Below are 21,454 nucleotides of genomic sequence, written 5' to 3'. Positions count from 1 at the left end.
CCAACTTAGAAGTCACTGACACTTCACTAGCTGTAAGCCATTGGTTCAGGAACAAGTGATTGCACTGGGCTTTCTACTTCACAAAAGTCAATTCATTTATGATATCTAAGGAAGTACTGTGATTTTATTTGGAGACACAAAGGAACATTTGGCACTTCCCACATCTCACATATGTTTTACTGTTGCACCCAACCATTCTACAACTGAAATGCCTTGGACTGTTAACCATTTCAGGCAAGTGGAGTGAACCATATTTTGTTACACTCTCATCTGATGGGGGCTTTCTTTTCTTGATTTTTGGAGACAACTCTTCATTACTGGTATTACTCAGGTCTTGTTCACATGTTTGTCCCAGGTTTCTCAGCCAAGAGGAGCTTGAACTCCAGACACTGGGAGTTCTTTTCGCACATTGAGATCACTGATAACTTTTAGCAACGACGGGATCTTGTAGAAACAATCAGGTGTCATGGATTCAGCTATAATTGCGACTCTTATTTTTTACTTTACTGGAAATCATTTCTGCATTTTACCCATATTTTATTTTTAACTCAAAATCAAAAATTCCAGATTCTCCTACATGTTGGTTTTGGACCAGATAGGACGACAGATTTCAGGTGGCCCTGTGTTTTTCTCTATTACATCTGCCACTGCATCTCGATAATCTTTGTGTGGCTCCTCCTGGGTTCTCACCCTCTCCTATCTGGCTCACATGACTCTCATCTTCTGAAGAATCTATGTTTGAATCTCGCTCAATTATTCTGTTAAGAATTCTCTCTGCCTTTGTCAAAGAGTTGTCTACTAGGAAAAAGTGAAATAAATATAAGTACAAAGTCCCGACGTGTACTAGGGTACACATTAATAAATTAGTCATTTCCTCTGTGAAACTCAATAAGCTTAATTCTTAAAGACCCCTCAAATTATTTACTAGATGTTTATTTTTGAAAATTAATCAAAATCTGAGTTTAACAAAACATTTTAAATGTAAATATCAAGCTTACCTTCCTTTCTTCTATAAAATGTGCTTGTGGGCATGCCAGCCATTTTGAATAGGTGGGAAAAAACAATTGGCAAGGCCACACCCCCACACATGTGATATAATTTTAAAGGTACTGTTGTCCTCTCTAAGAAACATCAGGACTTAGAGGAGTGGCAAGTAGAGTATGACAGCTACAAGCAAAAACTAATTGTGTACTACAGTGCGCAAAAATGAATTACTGGGTCATCAGGGGGTTATGAGGGACATTTATAACACGAAAAATCCCACAAACCTTGAAGTGCACTTGAAAAGCTCACACAAGAAGGCTAACCTAGCTTACCTTGAAGAGCTCATCAGGGGGAGCACACTCCCCCTCCTTGAAGAGCTCCCCCACTCAACCCGCGTACCCAGAAAACAGCTAACCCCAGATAAGGCAGCGTGATGCATCCCGAGACAACAGGACTGGGACATCTACATAACTGTGTGAGTCAATCGCCTTCAAAAAGTTTATCAATTCATTTGAACCAAAATTAGGAGCACCCGGTGCTGCAAGAGTTAATAGTCTCAATACCCAAGGATAAGCAGAAGAGCATGACTGATAGGATGGAGCTAGGATTTGGTTACACTTAATTTTTGTAAAACACAACTAAAACTATAACTGAAACTAATCAAAACTAAACCGAAACTAAGGATTTTCAGAAAATAAAAACTAGACTAAACTAGCAAACAATTGGTAAAAACTAATTACAACTGGTAAGAAATTGAAAATCTGGAGTCGAAACTAAATAAAAAATAAAAAATAATGAAAATGGCAAAACGATTAAAACCCTGGTGCAGAGATTCGCAAATCTGACAAGGAAACGTTATAAAATGGATTGTCGGAACAGTCAGCGTTAAAGTCGCCTTTGACAGTCCAGACTAAGATGGCGTTGAACATCTTCAGGGCGGAAAAGGGTTGGTGTGACCAAGGTGTGGTTTGGCTTGTTGTATGTATATTTGAGATCATATGGCTCTGGATGGACCAGTTACCAGGCCATGGAAGGAGGACAGACTCATTAAATGAGGAGAAGGAATTTTCTGGGATTGGAGATCCTCTGGGTGAGTGGTTGACTGAAAGCATGCATAAAATAAAAGCTATCTGTTGTTATTGATTGGTAATAGATTGATAATTGGCCACATTTACAGCTGTATTGACTTGTTGTGGACGTAGTCGACTTCATGTTTAAGCACTCTAATCAACAGGTTGAAAATAGTGACATTAAAGGAAGAGTATGCAGCGCCACCCTGTCAGACGCCAGTGACGGTGGGGCTCAGTGATGAATCAGGTGAGCTGGATTCATGGCTGAATCAAAACTAAGATTCCCCTGCTGTGGTCAGTGAGGGGAAAACAGGGGGAAATAAAATTTAAAAGAGGCATTTATAAACGTTTATGTGTCAAGTTTATAAGCGGGATAAAAGGGGGTGTTTTACTGTTATTTTAGCATCAGCATTATTGTTACATCAGAATCATATAACAAGCATTGCATTAAACATTTATTGAAGCTTTTGACATTGTACTAACATTTGTGTTCCAGTGATTGTTATAACCTCAGGTTAATCTTCTATTCACAGGTGTCAGGATAATCATGTGATCTTTCATTGCAGGTGTAACCATGATCATCTTTATACATATTGCAGTTTGTTGCTCATTATAGAGTTGTGCTCGAGTTAATAAGGGTTAAAAGCTACAGTCAGCGCGATGTCTGGCTGATCTATGGAGAGGAGTGACTTCGAGCATGGAAGGCCGCACGCGCTTACATAACACTGATATCATGTTATTCTTTGTGATCTTTTATGCAGTTATATCTTTTGCTAAGTTTTAAGTAGTGGCAGTTGATTAAACAACATTCATTTAATATTACATACCTGATTCAGAGCATTACACACAGATCAACTTAACAATCTGCAAAACCTTGTAGCTGCAATGTTGTGTCTCCATAAGGGACAGTTGGCTCCAGGAGATAATTGGGAGTCAGTGCCTGTCCTCCAGAAGGAGAGCATGTTCCTTTGCTGTGTCAAAAGTAGTCAACAAGTTCATATTGAAGTGAAGTTCATATTATTACAGGTTTTGTTTCTTGGCAATTCTGGGCGGAGCCACGAGTTGAACAGATCTAACATGACAATTAAATTGATTTCATTCCCTAACACAGGCTGACAGGACTGGAGCAACGACACTGGATAGGAGAAAGTCTCATACTTTCTGAGATATGAGGTCACTAACCTTTTCTTTTAATTTTCTAGCTCCGTTGGATTGACACATGGGAATGTGTCAAAAAGGGGGGAAGTTGAGTTTTAACATCAAACAAGGGTTATATGAACATTTTTATGACTTCATTTGTGTTTTAATAACTTAGGTATGGTAAAGCTTAAGCTAATAATGACCCAAAAGGTTTCCAGACTTTTTAGAGAACCAGTGAGAAGCATAAATCATTATTTCCATGTTTAAGCAATAATCATTGAAATGAACTGAATAGCGTTTAGAAGATAAAATGCCTGTGTTCATGAGAAGCTGAGTACCACACTGGAGAGGAAACCGTGGGACGTTAGGCGGAAGGAAACACATGATTTTTGTGAAAAGGGGGGGCAAAGGTTAGAATTAAGAATGGCTAATTTGTTTTTGATGTCTTTTATTAAAATGAGTGGTGTTAATAATTTTCTTACACACCTTGCAAATGTGCTTATAATGAGTTGGCACTCGGTCTTTTGAAGGTCATAAGCTTCGATCGGCGTGATGGTCCGGACTGATATATTGCAGGTATTGACTTTGAGTGCAGAGGGCTAAATGCAAACACGCTTACACACACATAAATTGTGATTAGAATAAGTTACTGGTCAGGAGGTCCTGAACATGATGTGCTAAACTGATTTTGAATCACTAGAGGAACATTGGATAACAACATTAGATTATTAGAGCTAGACAGAGAGGTGTTTTGGTTTTCTGTCTCTTACAGAAACAGGAACAGACACCAGACGTGGTCACGGAGATACGGGAATCCTTCGCCGCAGAGACAGGCACAGAGACTGCCGAGACACCAACTGGGTTCGAGTGTCATGGCATTTTGGGCCCCAGCTAGTCACCTCAAAAGGATGGATCCCATAAACACAGCAATAACCATGAATGGGTTGACGAAAATCCAGGAACACCAGACCAACGAGGTTCGAGAAGCTCTTGGTCAAAAGGGGGACACGTTCCTGTTCCTTTCTCTGGGGAACACAGCTGTGACCCGAGAATACACAGATCATTGTTTGAAATCGGGGCAGAATAATCCCCTGATCTGTGCCACGACTGAAGGGTTGTCTAACCCCTGAGGTTGAAGAAAGAAGAGCAGAGGATCACCCAACTGGAAGACACTGGTAGCTGCAGCAATAAAATAAAGGCTAAAAGCTCCTCAGACAGAGGTTCTAGTCTGAGTACGTCTGAAGGGTATAAGGTAGCACCAAAATAAAGCTGTGGGAGAACTGGGGAGTGATGGGAGTGTCATCTGTACCTACTATTGTTGTTGTAATAATAGTTTTTCTTGCATCTGACCTGCGCAAACACAGAGGTCATCTCACATATGGTTCGCCCAACAGGGGGACAAAGGACCTCAGGAGTGAGAAGAAATGAACCCGGCAACACTGGATTACAGGGTGTAGGTGAGCTCTTTCTTCTAAAGAGCTCAACAGGGGGAGTGTGGGATTATAATATTATTTTATGCCATGTAATGCCCCTAATTAAAGATTGTGAATTATTATGTAGTTTTAGTTTGCATTATTCTCCTGAATTAGAAGAAGGTGATAACTATTGCATTTGTTAAACTGATTTGCATTACATTAGACTGCTGATTCATTGTGAATGAATGATATTGTTTTATGATGCATTATACTGCTGAGTTATAAGAAATACTGTTCGCAGAAAGTCATCGCCTTATTTGTCTGATTAGAAGAGAACAGAACATGCTGGAGTTTTCTGCCCCATCTCAGCAGGAGCAGATAAACAGGGAGCCAAGGTCGTAGCTTAGGCGCCGTGTGAGAGAAAGCATGTGAATGTTTAGGCTTTTATGATAAGGTGGGGGCACCAGAGGCTATAAGAGTTTGATCAATGCTCCACCATTTTGAGATCTGATGCTGTCTGCGTACGGTGTCCATCTCCCACGAGTGTGATCATTAAAATCATCGTTTGACTCAACCCGGTCGGACCAGTGTTGTTATTGTGGTTTTTCCTCTTGTATCCATCCCCAATATTTGAATCCGTAACACCATCAAACTCGTCGTTGGAAGGGAGAGGGAGGGGAAACAGGAGGACAAAGGATGGTGGGAACAACTGAGCTGTAGTGCTTTTTTTTTCAACTGTGCAATATTTGCAATATTGTTTTATATTCGACCTTTTTTGTGGGGCAAATAATATTGACACCAGTCATTTTGTGTTTTTCTGAAATTATTCTGTTATTGTGTACAAAATATTAAAAAAATTAAGCTATATATGTTGATGCATGCTTTTATTACCAGTCGCATTGATTACTGTAACGCCCTGCTCTCTGGTCTCCCCAAAAAGAATATATCACCCTTACAACTTTTACAAAACTGCAGCTCGTGTGCTGACGAAGACCAGAGGGCGGGCCCACAGCACACCGGTTTTAGAATCGCTGCATTGGCTCCCCGTGTGTTTCAGGATCGATTTTAAAGTTCTTTTATTGGTTTTTAAATGTCTTAATGGTCTGCTTCTCTCAATGACTATCGCCCTGTAGCCTTCACCTCAGTAGTGATGAAGTGCTTTGAACGCCTGGTCAGAGACTTCATCATTTCTTCACTACCAGACACACTGGACCCGCTACAGTTTGCTTACCGTCCAAATCGTTCCACAGACGATGCCATCTCTCATCTCCTCCACACATCACTCACTCACTTGGACACTAGAAGGGGGAATTATGTTAAAATGCTCTTCATCGACTACAGCTCTGCATTTAATACCATAATTCCCTCCACACTCACCACCAAGCTGGAGCATCTGGGACTCAGCTCATCTATGTGTCAGTGGATCTCCAACTTCCTAACTGGCAGACCACAGGCAGTAAGGATGGGCGGACATGTCTCAGCCTCCACCACTCTCAGCACTGGAGTGCCCCAGGGGTGTGTTCTGAGCCCCCTGCTGTACTCTCTGTACACACATGACTGCGTGGCCACTACCAGCTCCACCACCATCATCAAGTTTGCTGACGACACCGTCGTGGTGGGCTTGATCTCTGATAACAACGAGACGGCCTACCTGAAGGAGATTAGGAATCTGGAGAACTGGTGCCAGAGGAACAACCTCCTTCTAAACGTCAGTAAGACAAAGGAGCTGAGAGTGGACTTCAGCACTAAGCAGGAGAGGAACTACCAGACCCCCGTCATCAACGAGTGCCCAGTGGAGAGAGTGGACAGCTTCAAATACCTCGGAGTTCACATCACGCAGGACCTGTCACATCAACACCGTGGTGAAAAAGGCCCGTCAGCGTCTCTACCACCTCAGACGCTTGAGAGACTTCCAACTGCCCTCCAAGGTGCTCAGGAACTTTTACTCGTGCACCATAGAGAGCATCCTGACGGGAAACATCTTAACCTGGTTCGGGAACAGCACCATGCAGGACAGACGAGCTCTACAGAGGGTTGTGCGGTCAGCTGAGCGCACCATCCGCTCCGAGCTCCCTGACCTGCACTCAATCTACAGCAGGCGGTGCTGGACCAAGGCCAGGAAGATCGTGAAGGACCTCAGCCATCCCAACAACGGACTGTTCTCTCTGCTGAGGTCAGGAAAGCGATTCCGCTCCCTGAAGACCAACACAGAGAGACTGAGGAGGAGCTTCTTCCCGCAGGCGATACGGTCTCTCAATCACACCACCACACAGTATTGACCCACACATATAGTTCTTACACACACACTGGACATTCTGGACATTGTTATCACTTAAATCACTTTAAGCATATTTGCACTGCACAAGACATAATGTGGATTGCACAACACTGGTCACTATATTCTTCATTTCCAGTTAATACTTGTACAGCTGCTGTTATTGTGTATATATTTATTTATTTATATTTCTTCATACATTCTTATATAGTTCTATATTGTGTATTTTGTTGTACAGTTATTTTATTTTCAACTTTAATTTATATATTTTATCTTATTCTTTCCCAGTTAAATTTACCCTTCATTCTAATTTGTGTTGTACAGTTATTTCATTTTTAACCTTAATTTATATTTTCTTCCTTCCTGGTTAAATTTACCCTTTTTAATTTTTCATATTTATTTCCTATCTTATTCATAGCCTTTTCCTTTTTCTCTTTTTTTTCTTTAGGTCACGAGCAGTTGTCCAAGCATTTCACTGCATATCGTACGGTGTACGACTGTGTACGACTGTGTACGTGACAAATAAAATTTGAATTTGAATTTGATTTGGGCCTTCTTATCTCTCAGATCTGCTTTTACCATATGAACCCTCGCGGCCCTTGAGGTCCTCTGGCACTGGCCTTTTGACTGTTCCCAAAGTCAGGACATACTCACGGAGAGGCAGCTTTTCAGTGGTATGGTCCTCGTCTGTGGAACAGCCTGCCGGAGGAGCTCAGGGCCGCAGAGAACGTACATGTTTTTAAGAACAGGCTCAAGACCCACCTTTTTAATTTAGCTTTCACCTAACGTTTATTTATTTTATGCTTATTTATTCTATCCTGTTATTCTATTTATTAATTTAGGTTTTACCTAATATTTATTGATTTTGATTTTATTCTTACTCATTTTTTATCTCCTTACTCTATTTATATTTATATTGTAACCCGTTCTTATTTACTTTATCTTTATTATTTACTTTATTTACTTTATATGTCCTATTGTGTCATATCTCCAGTGTTTCCTAGGAGGGGGCTCTCTGCACCGGGGCTGTGATCGGCCGTGGCTGCTGGGGCTCGGGGGGGTCCTCTCAGCCTGGCTGGGGGGGGGGGATATGTGTGTATTCATGATTGTTTATGTTAATGAGAGTGTGGGGGGTTAGTTGGAGGGCGGGGTGGGGTGGGCTGCTTTTAACCATGTAAAGCACTTTGTGCTACTTTTTTTGTATGAAAAGTGCTTTATAAATAAGGATTGATTGATTGATTGATTGATTGATTGATTGATTGATTGATTGATTGATTGATTGATTGATTTCCCAGCATTGGTCATTATATTCTGTATTTTGGAGTCAGAGAGTTACAGACTCTCTCCCAGACCACAGACTCATAATACAAGTCAGAGCTTTATAAAAAAAAAAAAAAAGTTGTGTTTTCGAAATTGGAGTTCAAGTTATTTGTACTTCCAATAGTGTTAACATACTACACAGGTCATGAACAAGATTTCTTTTACATTTTCATTGTAAATGGGCTGAAGCAGTTCATTAAAAGTAGTCTAACATAAATGTAAACGCTGTAATTTGATTATTTTAATAAACCATGAAACTTGGATGGATTCGATGCCGGCGTGACCACAGTGCACACGTCTGCTGTCGCTCACAGTGGTCCAAGGAACCGCTCAGGGAGTTTGTGTGTTCGCTCAGACACGTGAAAAATTAAAGGGAACATTGGGCCTCTGACATTCAGTACCCAGTTATTAAAATGTTAAGTGTAAATCATCCCCAGCCCACAATAGCAGCTGAATTTACTACGATTTCAGATCTTTTTACACGTCAATAAGAAACCACCGATGTGTAAAACAGGCTGACAACAGAATGACGTAAACCACACTGCTGCAGCTGTGCAGCTCTCAGGTTTATCTATTGTTTCTCTGTGTGGCCAGCAGGGGGAGGTGTTTTGCTTAGTTTTTTTTTTTTTTTTTTTTTAAATATTAATGAAAACATTTTTCATGAAAGTTGCAAATTTGTTATCTGTTTTTATGACATTTTTCACTGTGGATTACAACAACATCAACATTAGAAAATGAAATACATTCATAGTAGGTGATCATTAATCACTATTATTGGCACTATTAAAGGGCCCCAAAAATCAAACTTTGCTTAGGGCACCACGGAGGGCCAACCCTTTTTACACTTCAACGATTGTACACAAAATACAATCATCCATCCTTCTATCTATTTTCTTCCGCTTATATAATTCAGCATCACAGGGAAGCTGGATCCCAGTTGTTTTTCACAGAGGGCCAAGCAGTGGAGGGAGCTGCCGACCTCCCAGCAATACATGTAAAAGCTTTATTTTATACTGACTCTGGTCATCTTTATCTATCATAAATATTTGCTTCACGATCTGAAACACGTAAGTGTGGCAAATATGCAAATAGCTAAGAAATCAGGATGGGGTAAATCGTTTCTCACTGCACTTCTGTTAGGCGACTGAATAAAAACACAAACTCAGCAGTCTGGCTATGAATGTCTTTAATGTTTCCAAGATCAGAATCACATCAGGGTGTACAACCTCACCCCTGGCGCCGTTGCCCACCTCTCAATTTTAAATACACGAAGACATTGAGGGGTACCAGGAGGGGCTATGCGCTTACCTGCTGCTGAGTGAGTGCATATGAGAGCATGAGGGTGGGAATGGATGTTTGTATCTGTGTGTGCCTGTTTGTCTGTGTCCATATGTCAGGTCGGGTATCAGACGCCACCTCTCTGGGGACATCTCAGGCCCTCCAAGGTATGGAGGCCTATCTCCCCCCACCACGCCCCCTGCCAGTGGCAGACGCCTTCAGACATCGGTGCGTTGGTGGTTCTTTGTGTCCGGGGATGGGCGTCCAGGTACTGCTTGTCGGGGCCTGGAGCCTGGGGCTCGCTCGGGCTCCTTCGGAGGTGGGGTGCCTTTGGCCTCTCAGCCTGGGGCTCGGTCACTCTGGCACAGCTGGCTGCCGGCGGAGCTCATGGGCACGTCACGTTTAAATCATGCTTTTTATCTGTTTTTGTTTTTTAATGTTCTGTAAAGAACTTGGGATCACCTTGTTGTTGAATTGTGCGATATAAATAAACTTGCCTTGCATTTTGGCTGCTACCTCAAAGCACACTGTGCGCTGTCGATCTTACGTGCTGCACAATAATATTCAATATTTAGTATTTACAGTTATATTCACATAGATCATCGCGGTGATGTTGTTTATATTGCTCTCTTTTGTTTGCTTGTTTTCTCTTTTTTCTTTCTCAACAGGTGATCCAGGTGATTGATATGTGGATTTTTTGTCTGTTTGTTTTGTTGGCTTGGACAACTTCCTACCAGACCCGTGGAAGTGGAAGCTTCAGTGAAGAAAGATTCCTGCTCCCAGCCGTTCATTGACTCGGCATTTTAAACCCCTAAAGGGTCACCTGGCCTGTAAATAAACAGGGCCAATAAAAAAAATCACAAGAATAATACAAAGATTTCAGCCAGTTTATCTTAATACATTAACTTATTCTTGTGTACACAGTAATTCATAAATAAATAATGTATATTATCAATAAAGATTGATCTAAACAGTTTAACTGCTATGTGCAGATAAAGGTTGCATAGCTTTAAAACATTTGCTATCCAGCAAATATCAGTCAAACTCAACACAAAGGTAACAACAATCGTTCAAATTGTTTGGACCGGTGATCCAAATCTACTGGCGTTGGTCAAACAGATGTGTGGTAGACTTACTTTGAAGGAGCTGCTACCGACAAACCAGCAAATAAACACCAAATATTTCATCTGTGACATTTGTGAGGTTTCCTCAAACACACTCCGTCAGTCTTGTTGCTGTTGAACGACAAACTATTTAAAAATGTCGCGGGTTTACCTGGTCATATTCTCATTTACGGGGCGCTCGCCAAAACAAAAGCAAACCATTAACACCACGCCGATGCTGTTCACAGGACAGCAAGAGTAACGATCAGGAGCATCTGGTCTTCGTTATCCTTCCCCTCGTACGTGTTATTACTGCGATTTCAGCGTTTTTGCTTCACAACTAAAGTGTGCAGTTTACTTTGTGTGCACTCAAATGGAGTCAAGCCAGTTAGCGCCACCTGTGGTCAAGTGCCATAGCCTACAGCCAGATTAACTTGTGACACACATCTGAGCCACGTTTGAAATCCTGTTTCATGCACAATACATTTGTAACTTTTCATTTTTTCTGTTTTTGTGTCTTGCAAATAAACCTTTAAAGTGATTGAAATGACGTTATGTATTTATTTTTGGCCTTTATCTACGGTGGCCCTGAGAGGCCAAACGGACTGCAACTTAAGAAAACACCAGCAATAACAAAAACGCTGCAAAAGCACAAAAAACACAACTGAAATAGGAAAAAAGAAAACGGAAGTGTTTCTGGGGAGACAATAGTAATTAGTAATAAACAGAGCCAGTGTGACTAAGTGGAGCTTGTGAGAGTGAGTGGATTGAAGAAAGTGAGGGACTCAGATGTGTCAGTTGGTTTGTCTTTGGTTTTGAGTGTGGAGGAGAGTTAGATTGGGTTGGTTTTAAAGCTAAGCCAAATCACAACAACAGTCGCCTCAAGGCGCTTTATATTGTACAGTTTAATTTCCAAACCTTGCATATGATCTTCAGTTTGCAGCTGGACTATCACATAGCAGCTGGAGCAGTCTCAAATGGAGGCCAGTCCACTGCTGCCACCTGTGGCCAAGTGCCATAGCCTACTACTAGATGAAGTTGTGACACACATCTGCAGCAGAGGCTGAGTGGCTGCTCTCACACCTGGAGCATCCAAATCGACCAACAAACACGCTGAAAGATGCAATGCCATCAATGTGGATTGTCCAGACTGAGAGACCTCTTCCCTCTGACCCCTCCCCAAACCCTCAAACCCTCCTACCCACCTCGACATACAAACTCTGTGTGGCTTCACGTGTTCTGTTGATGTTTACATGATCGAAATAACTTGAACACAAACACAACAAACAAAGAGGAAGACCGCACCAGAAGGAAAAAACTACAAGTCCCAGCATCCTCTGTGTTTAGGGAGCAGCAGTGAAAGTGAAAGTATTGAGCCTCCGTTCAGAGCAGCAGGAGGAGGAAGGTGGAGCTGAGGCAGGTGAGTGTTAACATGAATATGTTTCTTCTTATGACATAAAATAATTCCACGCTGTTCGTGTCTGTGGGTGAAATGTGAGGCCGGTCGGCTCCTCTGAGCGCTGGTTTCCTGTAAGTAGAGAGGAAGTGAGTTTAGCTGAGCCTCCCTTTAGTGTGAGAGAGCAGGAGGAGAGTGAGAGCTGTGCTGAGGCAGGGTGAGTGTTAACACCGCTCTGACATTACTGTGTCTCTGTGGCGGGAACAACAGGCTCCGTCAGTGGAGGCAAAAATAATCAGACTTTGGTTTTTCAAAGGAAACAACTTTATGTCGGAAGTTCCCGCACGCTCATTGGATAACGATGTGTCAATCTCGAGCTATTAGCCAATGAGCGTGCGGATTCACAGAAAGACCCGCCTTTATCACGGGACTTTAAAAACTACAATGGCGACAGAAACTCCGTGAGTGGCAAGGGTGTAGATTTGGTTGTGGCATTGGTGGGGACGGATGATTCAGCCATCGACCCCTGCCCCGTTTCTTATTTTTTCCTTTTTGTTTTTGCTTCTTGATAAAAAGAGGAGAAATATACTTGCCTACATGTGCTATTCTACATGCTTTTAAACCGTTTAAAATTACAATTCATAGTTTTATATGTGAATTATATAATGTTAAATTACTATTAAACAAATGACTGACTAAGTATTTCAGGCTTTAGTTTACTTCAGCCATATTCCATATAAATCAGGTATCATACAAAAGTAAAAATAGCTTCAAATACAGTCATGACAATAAAAGAATATGACTTTAAGGACTTAACAACATTACTTCAGTTATAGTACACCAACATCTCTGATACATTAGCACTAAGGGAACACTGAATGATCTGGTGGGTTTTGTCCATAAAACTACTCATCTAAGATTACCACAAAGTAAATGATCTCTCAGCAACATTATGCAACATTTTAGGCACTACTGCCCTCTATCAGATCAGTGAGCTGGGATGTTTAATTCTAAACATGAACTACTGTTACAGCAACAGATATGGACTACATGCCCACACAACAAACACATGCCTGCTCCTCTCGTTAGCTGAAATGAACTGCTGGCATATTTGTTTTACATCTATTCTGTCCAGTCTCTCCTGGTGGACATGGCATCACATTATTCGTGGTTACATACAATTTTAGACTGATGTGGACCAAGCCTAGCACCTACTTGCCAACCTTGGGAGACATTGGTTGTGTCCAAATTCATGGGCTGCATCCTCCTGAGGACCCGGCCTTCGCGGTCTACGTGGGCCGAATCCTCAGAAGGTCGGGTAGGCCGGAAGTAAACGGCTGGGGAAATTGGACGGTGGAGCCTTCTGATTAGTGTCCCCGCTGTCTCGGTGGAGTTTAATAAACTCGGCCGTCTGCTCCTTGCTGTCTAAAATATAACCGGACACTGGCGTAGATGGTCGAATAAACTGCTGTTTTCACACAGCAGTTTATTCAGCTGTGTGAGAACCCCGGCATAGCCTGTAACGTTATTGTGACGGACACATTATATGAGTGAACTTGACTTTAAGTGACTTACAGGTTTCTTTGAAAAACAATTTCTTATATCCAGGTTCTTCCTTTGCGCTGCCGTCCTCCTCTCCTCCTCGCAGCGCAGGTTTGCCACTGCTGAAACTAAACAGAGCTCCCTGAAAGGCTCAGCCAATCACATTGGCCATATTTGTCACATGACATAGGACTCCAGTAGAGAACGTAATTTAACTTTTTCTGCTCCGCTCGCTGAATGAGACGCTGACAGATCGTTTTTTTCTTACTATCGGGTTTGTTTTCTTTACTCGAAGAGATCAAATTATTGGTGGGGACACGTCCCTTCCGTCCATGCCAAATCTACGCCCTTGGTGAGTGGAGTTCAGGGTGACGTTATGAAACTGTGACGTTTGAGCCACTTCCTGTTCTCAGTCCCAGCGTCCTGATCACCGAGGTTTCTGTTGCTCTGATATCTGATATTGATTATATTGGTAAACAGGCTGTAGCATAAACATCAGGTCTGTTCTGAAAACTGGCTTTATTTTTTCAAAGTAAGGGAATATCTGTGGTCTGATACCGCGGGCTCATGGGCTAAGGACTTGGATTGACAAGTCAAGCGCAGATGATTGTGTTGTTTCTTATAAAGGCTTGTGTGTGTGTGCCTTCCTGTGTGTGTCCTTGTGTCAGTGGAACTGAATCAGTGTGTTAGAGAAAGTGCTCCTCTGCTGTGCCGTCATCGTGTGGATGCTTCTTTTAAAGTTGGAACTCATGTCTTTATGATCTGCTTCATTTCATTGAACCTTTATTTCTAACCATGAAGTCCCTTTGAGGTTACAGCCTCCTGGTTAGGTTTAGGCTGTTATTGTGCTTCAGGCTGAAATATGAGGAGTAAGGAGTGGGGCTGGTTAGCCCTCATGACCCTCACCATAACACATACGTCACAGGACAGTGTTTACCACAGAAACTCCATGAAATGATCAATGAGAACTTTAGAAACCTGTCAGTGTGATGCTTCCAGTACAACAGCACCTCTGAGTGTGTGTGTTTGCCTCTCAGACTAACTCCACCCTGACATCAAGAAGATGGAGGAAGAGGATGGAGCAGGATCTGCAGCATCCAGCTGTGTGTCTGTGAGGAGTGACCGGTCCAAAGGAGAACCTCCATGGTTCAGTAATGAACCTGCAGCAACAATGTAAGAGAGCTGCTGACTCATTTATTCAGTGTAAATAATGATTTTTGATGCAATGGGAGAAGAAAAATGACAAAAACAGTTTTAAAAATAAGGATTAAAATGTTAAAAACTATATTTTTGAGTTTCCTGATGTAGTACAAAAATATATGAACATAACTGTATATAGGACAGATATTTTACGGTTCTTTTAGGCAGCACCAAAAAACAAAAAGACTGTTTTTAAGCTGTCTGAGGTAGTGAGTCAACATGTCACACTGGGTCAAAGGTCAGGGAGTAAAAGTGTGTTTTAAAGGAGGTTTAAAAGCAGCGAGTGAAGGAGCCTGTCGAGGTAAATCGTTCCATAACTGATCAAATTCAGTTGGTGGACCTCTGTGTGAAATCAAGCATCTGGTTCACAGAGAGGATAACCCTCACATGGGCTGTACAACATTATATAGGGAGACAAAAACAGAGATTATCGTAGCCATCGCTCTCTCACATGGACGTGGCAGTCTTGCTGTCTGCTGCGAATCCTCCCCGTACCTCCGTGACCTCGTCTGGTATCTGCTCCCTCCTCTGTAAGAGACAGTAAAGGAAAACACGTCTCTGCCTAGTCTTGAAAATCTAATCTTATCATCCATTGTTCTTCTAGGGCCTCTTCTTCTTGTGGCCTCAGCTAACTGCTAATATTTAAATGGCTAACATTAACATGGGTGCCATTAAAGTACCTTTTGGTACGTACTCAAGTAAACGTAACGGAGTAAATGTAACTCGTTACTACCCACCTCTGGACTTGACTGCGGTAGTTTGTAAGCTAAGATCATCACACTGCCCCTCTGATTGTCTCCCCCCAACTACTCTTTCAAGGATTGTCAGGTTGGAGATCGGCCTATAATTAGCTAAGACAGCTGGGTCTAGGGATGCTTTTTAAGTAAAGGTTTAACTACAGCCAGCTAGGGATGGGTACCGTTTAGATTTGAAAACCTGCTAAATCAGAATCAGTTGCTGATGATGGCTTTTTTCTTTTTCATTAATCATGTATAATCTTAACTCAAAGTGAACATAGACTTGATTGAAGTAACTTAGATCAGCCAATTCAAAATGCTAATTCAATCAACTCTGAGTTCATGGCTAGACTCAGTTTGTTGGCCCTGCACCTTAAAACTATTCCCTGTTTGTCCCTCATGTTTTTTGGATATTGTTTTCACATCTTATGTCACGGCTAGCGGGGCGAGCCATGTTGAATTTAATAAAGGACCCAAGATGCCGACACTGCTGTGACGTGAGTGAGCTTTATTGAAACGGTGAAGTGCAGTGGAGATGGCCTGTGCAGAAGCTAAGATAACCTCTACTGAAAAAACTACAAAACTAACCTGAAACCTTAAACGGAGACACGGAGAGACAACACAGACGAACCAGCAACAAGCAGGAGAAATCAAAGGGCTCATATACACAAAAGAGCAATCAGGTGTTGGGAAATCAGTTTTACCCCGGTTCTTTTATTCCTCGAGCATCCAGAGATGGCACCGGACTCAGTAGTCATTTTCACAAAATCTTTATTCATCTTTACTCATCTTCATTTATCTTTACTCTTCTTCATTTAAGCATGCACTTCTAGAAGGGAAGACGAGGCTGGTGTCCCTCTCCAAAATCTTCACTCCTTTGTCTGTGAAACACAGTTTTATAGAAGGACCCCATCATAAACCCCCCCTACGGTGTGCTGCAAACTCTGTGTCTGTGTCTATGTGCACGAGCACATGAATGCCTACATGTGCGCGTTCCCGCGTGCCTATATGAGTGCTCGTGTGTGACTGTGTGCACATGAGTGAGTGTGCCTGTGGATGTGTGTGCGTGACAGTTAAAACACTGTGGGTGTAGGTGACTCCCTAGAGGTCATAAAACCCCTCTCCCTTCCAGACCACAGTTATCCAGTTATAAATGTTGAGACCCCCAACCTAAACATCCTCTGGGGAATTTCCACTCAGTGGGGGAGAAGCCTTCTACAATCTACTCCTAAGTTCACAACACAGTGAGGCCTTTATTACTTTAAGGGCAGTGTCTCTACAATAGTTCTACATTCTATGATAACACATTTCTAAACTCTAAATCAGCTAAACATTCTACACAGGGAATGAGAAAAGGGAGACACAGCAGGATTCATTGGACATAACCAGACAAAGGGAAGCAAAAGTAGACACACTAACATAGGACATGGCACTGTCAAAATAAAACAGGAAGTGAACACAGAGACACAATACTAACACAGTACAGAGGGAACACAGAAACCAAAACCTCAGAACTAGAAAATCTTAATCAGAATGAAATTGTAACAAAAGACAAGAACAATCAAAACAAAACCACTGAGTCCACAGACTCGGGACATACATCGGCTCAAACTGTGGTCATAAATATTTTGCACTTGTAAATCAGACTGTGTAGTTGTGAACTGAGTTTTGTAACATTGTGAAACAAAATATCTGAAAAGTTTATGTTTTTGCGTTCATTGGTTTGTGTGTGTAAAAATGTAAAAAATGTAATAAATGTAAGAAACATTAGAACTACTTTTGCTGACACAAAGTTTGGCGAGCACTGCAAGTTGGCACTTTAAACCAATCACTGATATAAAGAGAGCACCTTGTTCCAGGGCATCTGAGCATGGAGGGAAAGCTTTATGCAGGAGATGGTAAGAGCTGTTGGGACTAAAGAAACTGAGCAGAAAACTACAGACATCTGGAAACTGAGTTGTTAATTCTCAGTGGGATCAGCAGGACTAGCAAAGCTTCACCATGACAGTCATCTGATTGACTGAACCCATCCAAACATCACTTCATGGACCTTTAGCTTGTGTCTGTGTGTGGACAGACACAACATGAGCTAATTATTCATTACTCCTCCACAGAGTGGACCAGCAGAGAGCAGAGGTTTCCACTGGTCAGTCTGCACAGCAACATCAAACACACCTGGACTCTGTGGTTATGGTTTGTAGTACTACGTTTACATTTGTTCTTTTCAGTCACCTCTATGCTGCACTTTGTGGACCAGAGGATTGTCAGTGTGTCCAACATAAATCAGAGTTTGGGCTCCATGATTTCAGTCAGATTGGGGTGACTGTAGCTCAGGAGGTGAGCAGGTCAGCTACTAGTCAGAAGGTTTGTGAATCAAACCCTGGCTGGCAAATGTACTGGGTAACGTACTAAACCCAAGCTGCCCTCTGATGCATCCATCAGAGTGTGAAAGAAAGTATTTAAGCATAGAACAATGTGCTTGGTTGAATGAGGCATGTTGTATAAAATGCTTTGTGTGCACAGAGTATCAAAGAGAGCTATATAAGAACCAGTCCATGTACCACTGGGTAATTCATATAGTCTTCTTTTCCAGCGGCTGGAGGACAACATCACCATGTTTGTGAAGAACGAGCTGAAGAAGATCCAGAAGCTTCTGAGTCCAGATCACCCAGAAACTTTAAAGAGCCAGATGGAGGATGAGGAGATGTTTGAAGGTGAGGATGAAGATGAAAGAAAGAGCTGCAGAGAAGCATTTCTGAAGATCACACTCCACTTCTTGAGGCGACTTAAGCAGCATGAGATGGCTGACCATCTGCAGAGCAGTAAGAGAATTTCTCTAAAGACTGAATATTGATCTTTCCTAATAGCTCAAGAAATGGACCAATAGACATTCATCCTTTCAGGGTACTGAAAGGCTATGATATTTATTATATAATATTTGTTTCTGAATTTCTTACCTTCAGAAATATTTTCTTCACTCCGTAAACGAGAACTTAAAGCCCAACTGAAGAAGAAGTTCCAGTGTGTGTTTGAGGGCATCGCTAAAGCAGGAAGCCCAACCCTCCTGAATCAGATCTACACAGAGCTCTACATCACAGAAGGAGGGACTGCAGAGGTCAATGATGAACATGAGGTCAGACAGATTGAAACAGCATCCAGGAAACCAGACAGACCAGAAACAACAATCAGACAAGAAGACATCTTTAAAGCCTCACCTGGAAGAGACGAACCAATCAGAACAGTGCTGACAAAGGGAGTGGCTGGCATTGGGAAGACAGTCTTAACACAGAAATACAGCCTGGACTGGGCTGAAGACAAAGCCAACCAGGACATCCAGTTCATATTTCCATTCACTTTCAGAGAGCTGAATGTGCTGAAAGAGGAAAAGTTCAGCTTGGTGGAACTTGTTCATCACTTCTTTAATCAAACTAACGAATCAGGAATCTGCAGCCTTGAAGACTTCCAGGTTGTGTTCATACTTGATGGTCTGGATGAGTGTCGACTTAATTTGGACTTCAACAAAACTAAAATCCTGACAGAAACAAGAAAGTCCACCTCATTGGATGAGCTGCTGACAAACCTCATCAGAGGGAACCTGCTCCCATCTGCTCGCCTTTGGATAACAACACGACCTGCAGCAGCCAATCAGATCCCTCCTCAGTGTGTCGACATGGTGACAGAGGTCAGAGGGTTCACTGACCCACAGAAGGAGGAGTACTTCAGGAAGAGATTCAGAGATGAGGAGCAGGCCAGCAGGATCACCTCCCACATCAAGAAAGCTCGAAGCCTCCACATCATGTGTCACATCCCAGTCTTCTGCTGGATCACTGCTACAGTTCTGGAGGATGTGCTGGAAACCAGAGAGGGAGGAGAGCTGCCCAACACCCTGACTGAGATGTACATCCACTTCCTGGTGGTTCAGGCCAAAGTCAAGAGTATCAAATATGATGGAGGAGCTGAGACAGATCCACACTGGAGTCCAGAGAGCAGGAAGATGATTGAGTCACTGGGAAAACTGGCTTTTGATCAGCTGCAGAAAGGAAACCTGATCTTCTATGAACCAGACCTGACAGAGTGTGGCATTGATATCAGAGCAGCCTCAGTGTACTCAGGAGTGTTCACACAGATCTTTAAAGAGGAGAAACAACTGTACCAGGACAAGGTGTTCTGCTTTGTTCATCTCAGTGTTCAGGAGTTTCTGGCTGCTCTTCATGTCCACCTGACCTTCATCAACTCTGGACTCAATCTGCTGGAAGAACAACAAACAACTTGGAAGGTGTTTCAAACGAGAAAATCTTCAGAGAAATACTTCTACCAGTGTGCTGTGGACAAGGCCTTACAGAGCCCCAATGGACACCTGGACTTGTTCCTTCGTTTTCTCTTGGGTCTGAAGACTAATCAAACTCGTTTGCAAGGCCTGATGACACAAACAGGAAGTAGCTCACAGACCAATCAAGAAGCAGTTCAGTACATCAAGAAGAAGCTCAGTGAGAATCTGTCTGCAGAGAAAAGCATCAATCTGTTTCACTGTCTGAATGAACTGAATGATCGTTCTCTAGTGGAGGAGATCCAACAGTCCCTGAGATCAGGACGTCTCTCCACAGATAAACTGTCTCCTGCTCAGTGGTCAGCTCTGGTCTTCATCTTACTGTCATCAGAAAAAGATCTGGATGTGTTTGACCTGAAGAATTACTTTGCTTCAGAGGAGGCTCTTCTGAGGCTGCTGCCAGTGGTCAAAGCCTCTAAAAAAGTTCTGTAAGTTATAAAGTTTTTAATATTTAATTTGGTTGGTATGTTATGGAAAAACACACTGCCATCAACTTCTGTTTTGTTTTTGTCAAAATCACTGTAATATAATCACTGTACCTTTATATACACGTGACTTGTATTAATGCTGCTGCCCTCTTGTGGCTAAAGTGTAATTATGTTATTGTTATTAGGGAGGATTTGAGAGTAACATGCCAAGTGAGTCAGCACCTTCGCTTTAGCTTAAAAAAATCCAAATTCTTACGTCATCAGTTATAGTTTCATGTATTCATTATCATAATTTAACCTTTAATATTGATGTCTTAAATTTATTTTGAGTAAACTAGCAATAATTTTATGGTTGTATTAAATAAATATATCACTAATGAATCATTTATTTCAGTAATTAATTAAAAATGTACATAATTAATTTAAAGAATATATTGATAATTAATTATCAGTTAATTTCATTTAAAATAATTCATTATTTATTTATGTACAATTCTAATTAGTTAATTACATATTTAATCAATTATTGGTTTGTTTTCTATTTTAAATTATACTTAAACTATACTTAAACTATACTTAAATTTTAGCCTTTTTTGTGTGTCACCAAATACACTTTTAATATTTTCTAGACAAGAATGTAGTGGCATAATCTTTAACCTCTTTTGGCTCCAAACAGAAGTGACAGACTTGAGCAGGGTTCATTTAAAGGCTGACAGAAGTGGAGTGGTGACGGGGAGATGTTTGACAGGACAGTGTTTCAGCCTCCACAGGTTCATGTTGTGCTCCATCAGTCAGTGAAGATGAAGTCAGTGCTGATGAGGCTGTAGAGTGTGTGAGGGATGTGAATGAGGATGATGAAGATCTGATGATAGCAGATAAAAACAGGCTGCAGAGACTTTGAGCCATACAGGGCACACAGTGTGTGTACAGAACAGCTGAAATCATTATGGAGGCCTCACTGGAATATTGAAGCATCACAGTACAGCTTCAGTGAAGCATTAAAGTCTCTGATATGAGATGAGAAATGAAGCAGCCAGAGCTTTTTCATGAGTGGAAATCCACTGTGACTGTGAGCTGCTGCTACAGCCTCCAGATTAGCCAGCAGCTCATCCTGCTCAACATTTTCTCACCAACTTTAATGGAAGTGTGATGTTTTCAGCTGGAGTGATGGTCAGGGTGGCCTCCCTCTCCTCTTCTTCTCCTCTTCCTCTTTCATTTGTAAAGCCACTTCTGCTGCTT

At 41.9% G+C, this 21,454-nt stretch overlaps 2 protein-coding genes across 2 annotated transcripts in view; both read left to right on the top strand.

Moving 5' to 3' along the window:
* The window catches only part of LOC112432493 (NACHT, LRR and PYD domains-containing protein 12-like), a 773,783-nt gene that overhangs the window by 739,244 nt on the left and 13,085 nt on the right, over positions 1 to 21,454 (top strand). The window lies entirely within an intron of this gene.
* On the top strand, positions 11,956 to 18,314 carry LOC112432159 (uncharacterized). The gene is made up of 4 exons (XM_076877975.1): positions 11,956 to 12,005; positions 14,561 to 14,696; positions 17,575 to 17,653; positions 18,054 to 18,314. Exons 2-4 carry the CDS (start codon positions 14,587 to 14,589, stop codon positions 18,312 to 18,314), a joined length of 450 nt encoding a protein of 149 aa, XP_076734090.1. The 5' UTR covers positions 11,956 to 12,005; positions 14,561 to 14,586.

The sequence above is a fragment of the Maylandia zebra genome, linkage group LG3 (genome assembly GCF_041146795.1).
Source record: "Maylandia zebra isolate NMK-2024a linkage group LG3, Mzebra_GT3a, whole genome shotgun sequence".
NCBI classification, from domain to species: domain Eukaryota; kingdom Metazoa; phylum Chordata; class Actinopteri; order Cichliformes; family Cichlidae; genus Maylandia; species Maylandia zebra.
Note: the sequence above shows the minus strand (reverse complement) of the source record. Positions and strands in the feature narration are given on the sequence as shown.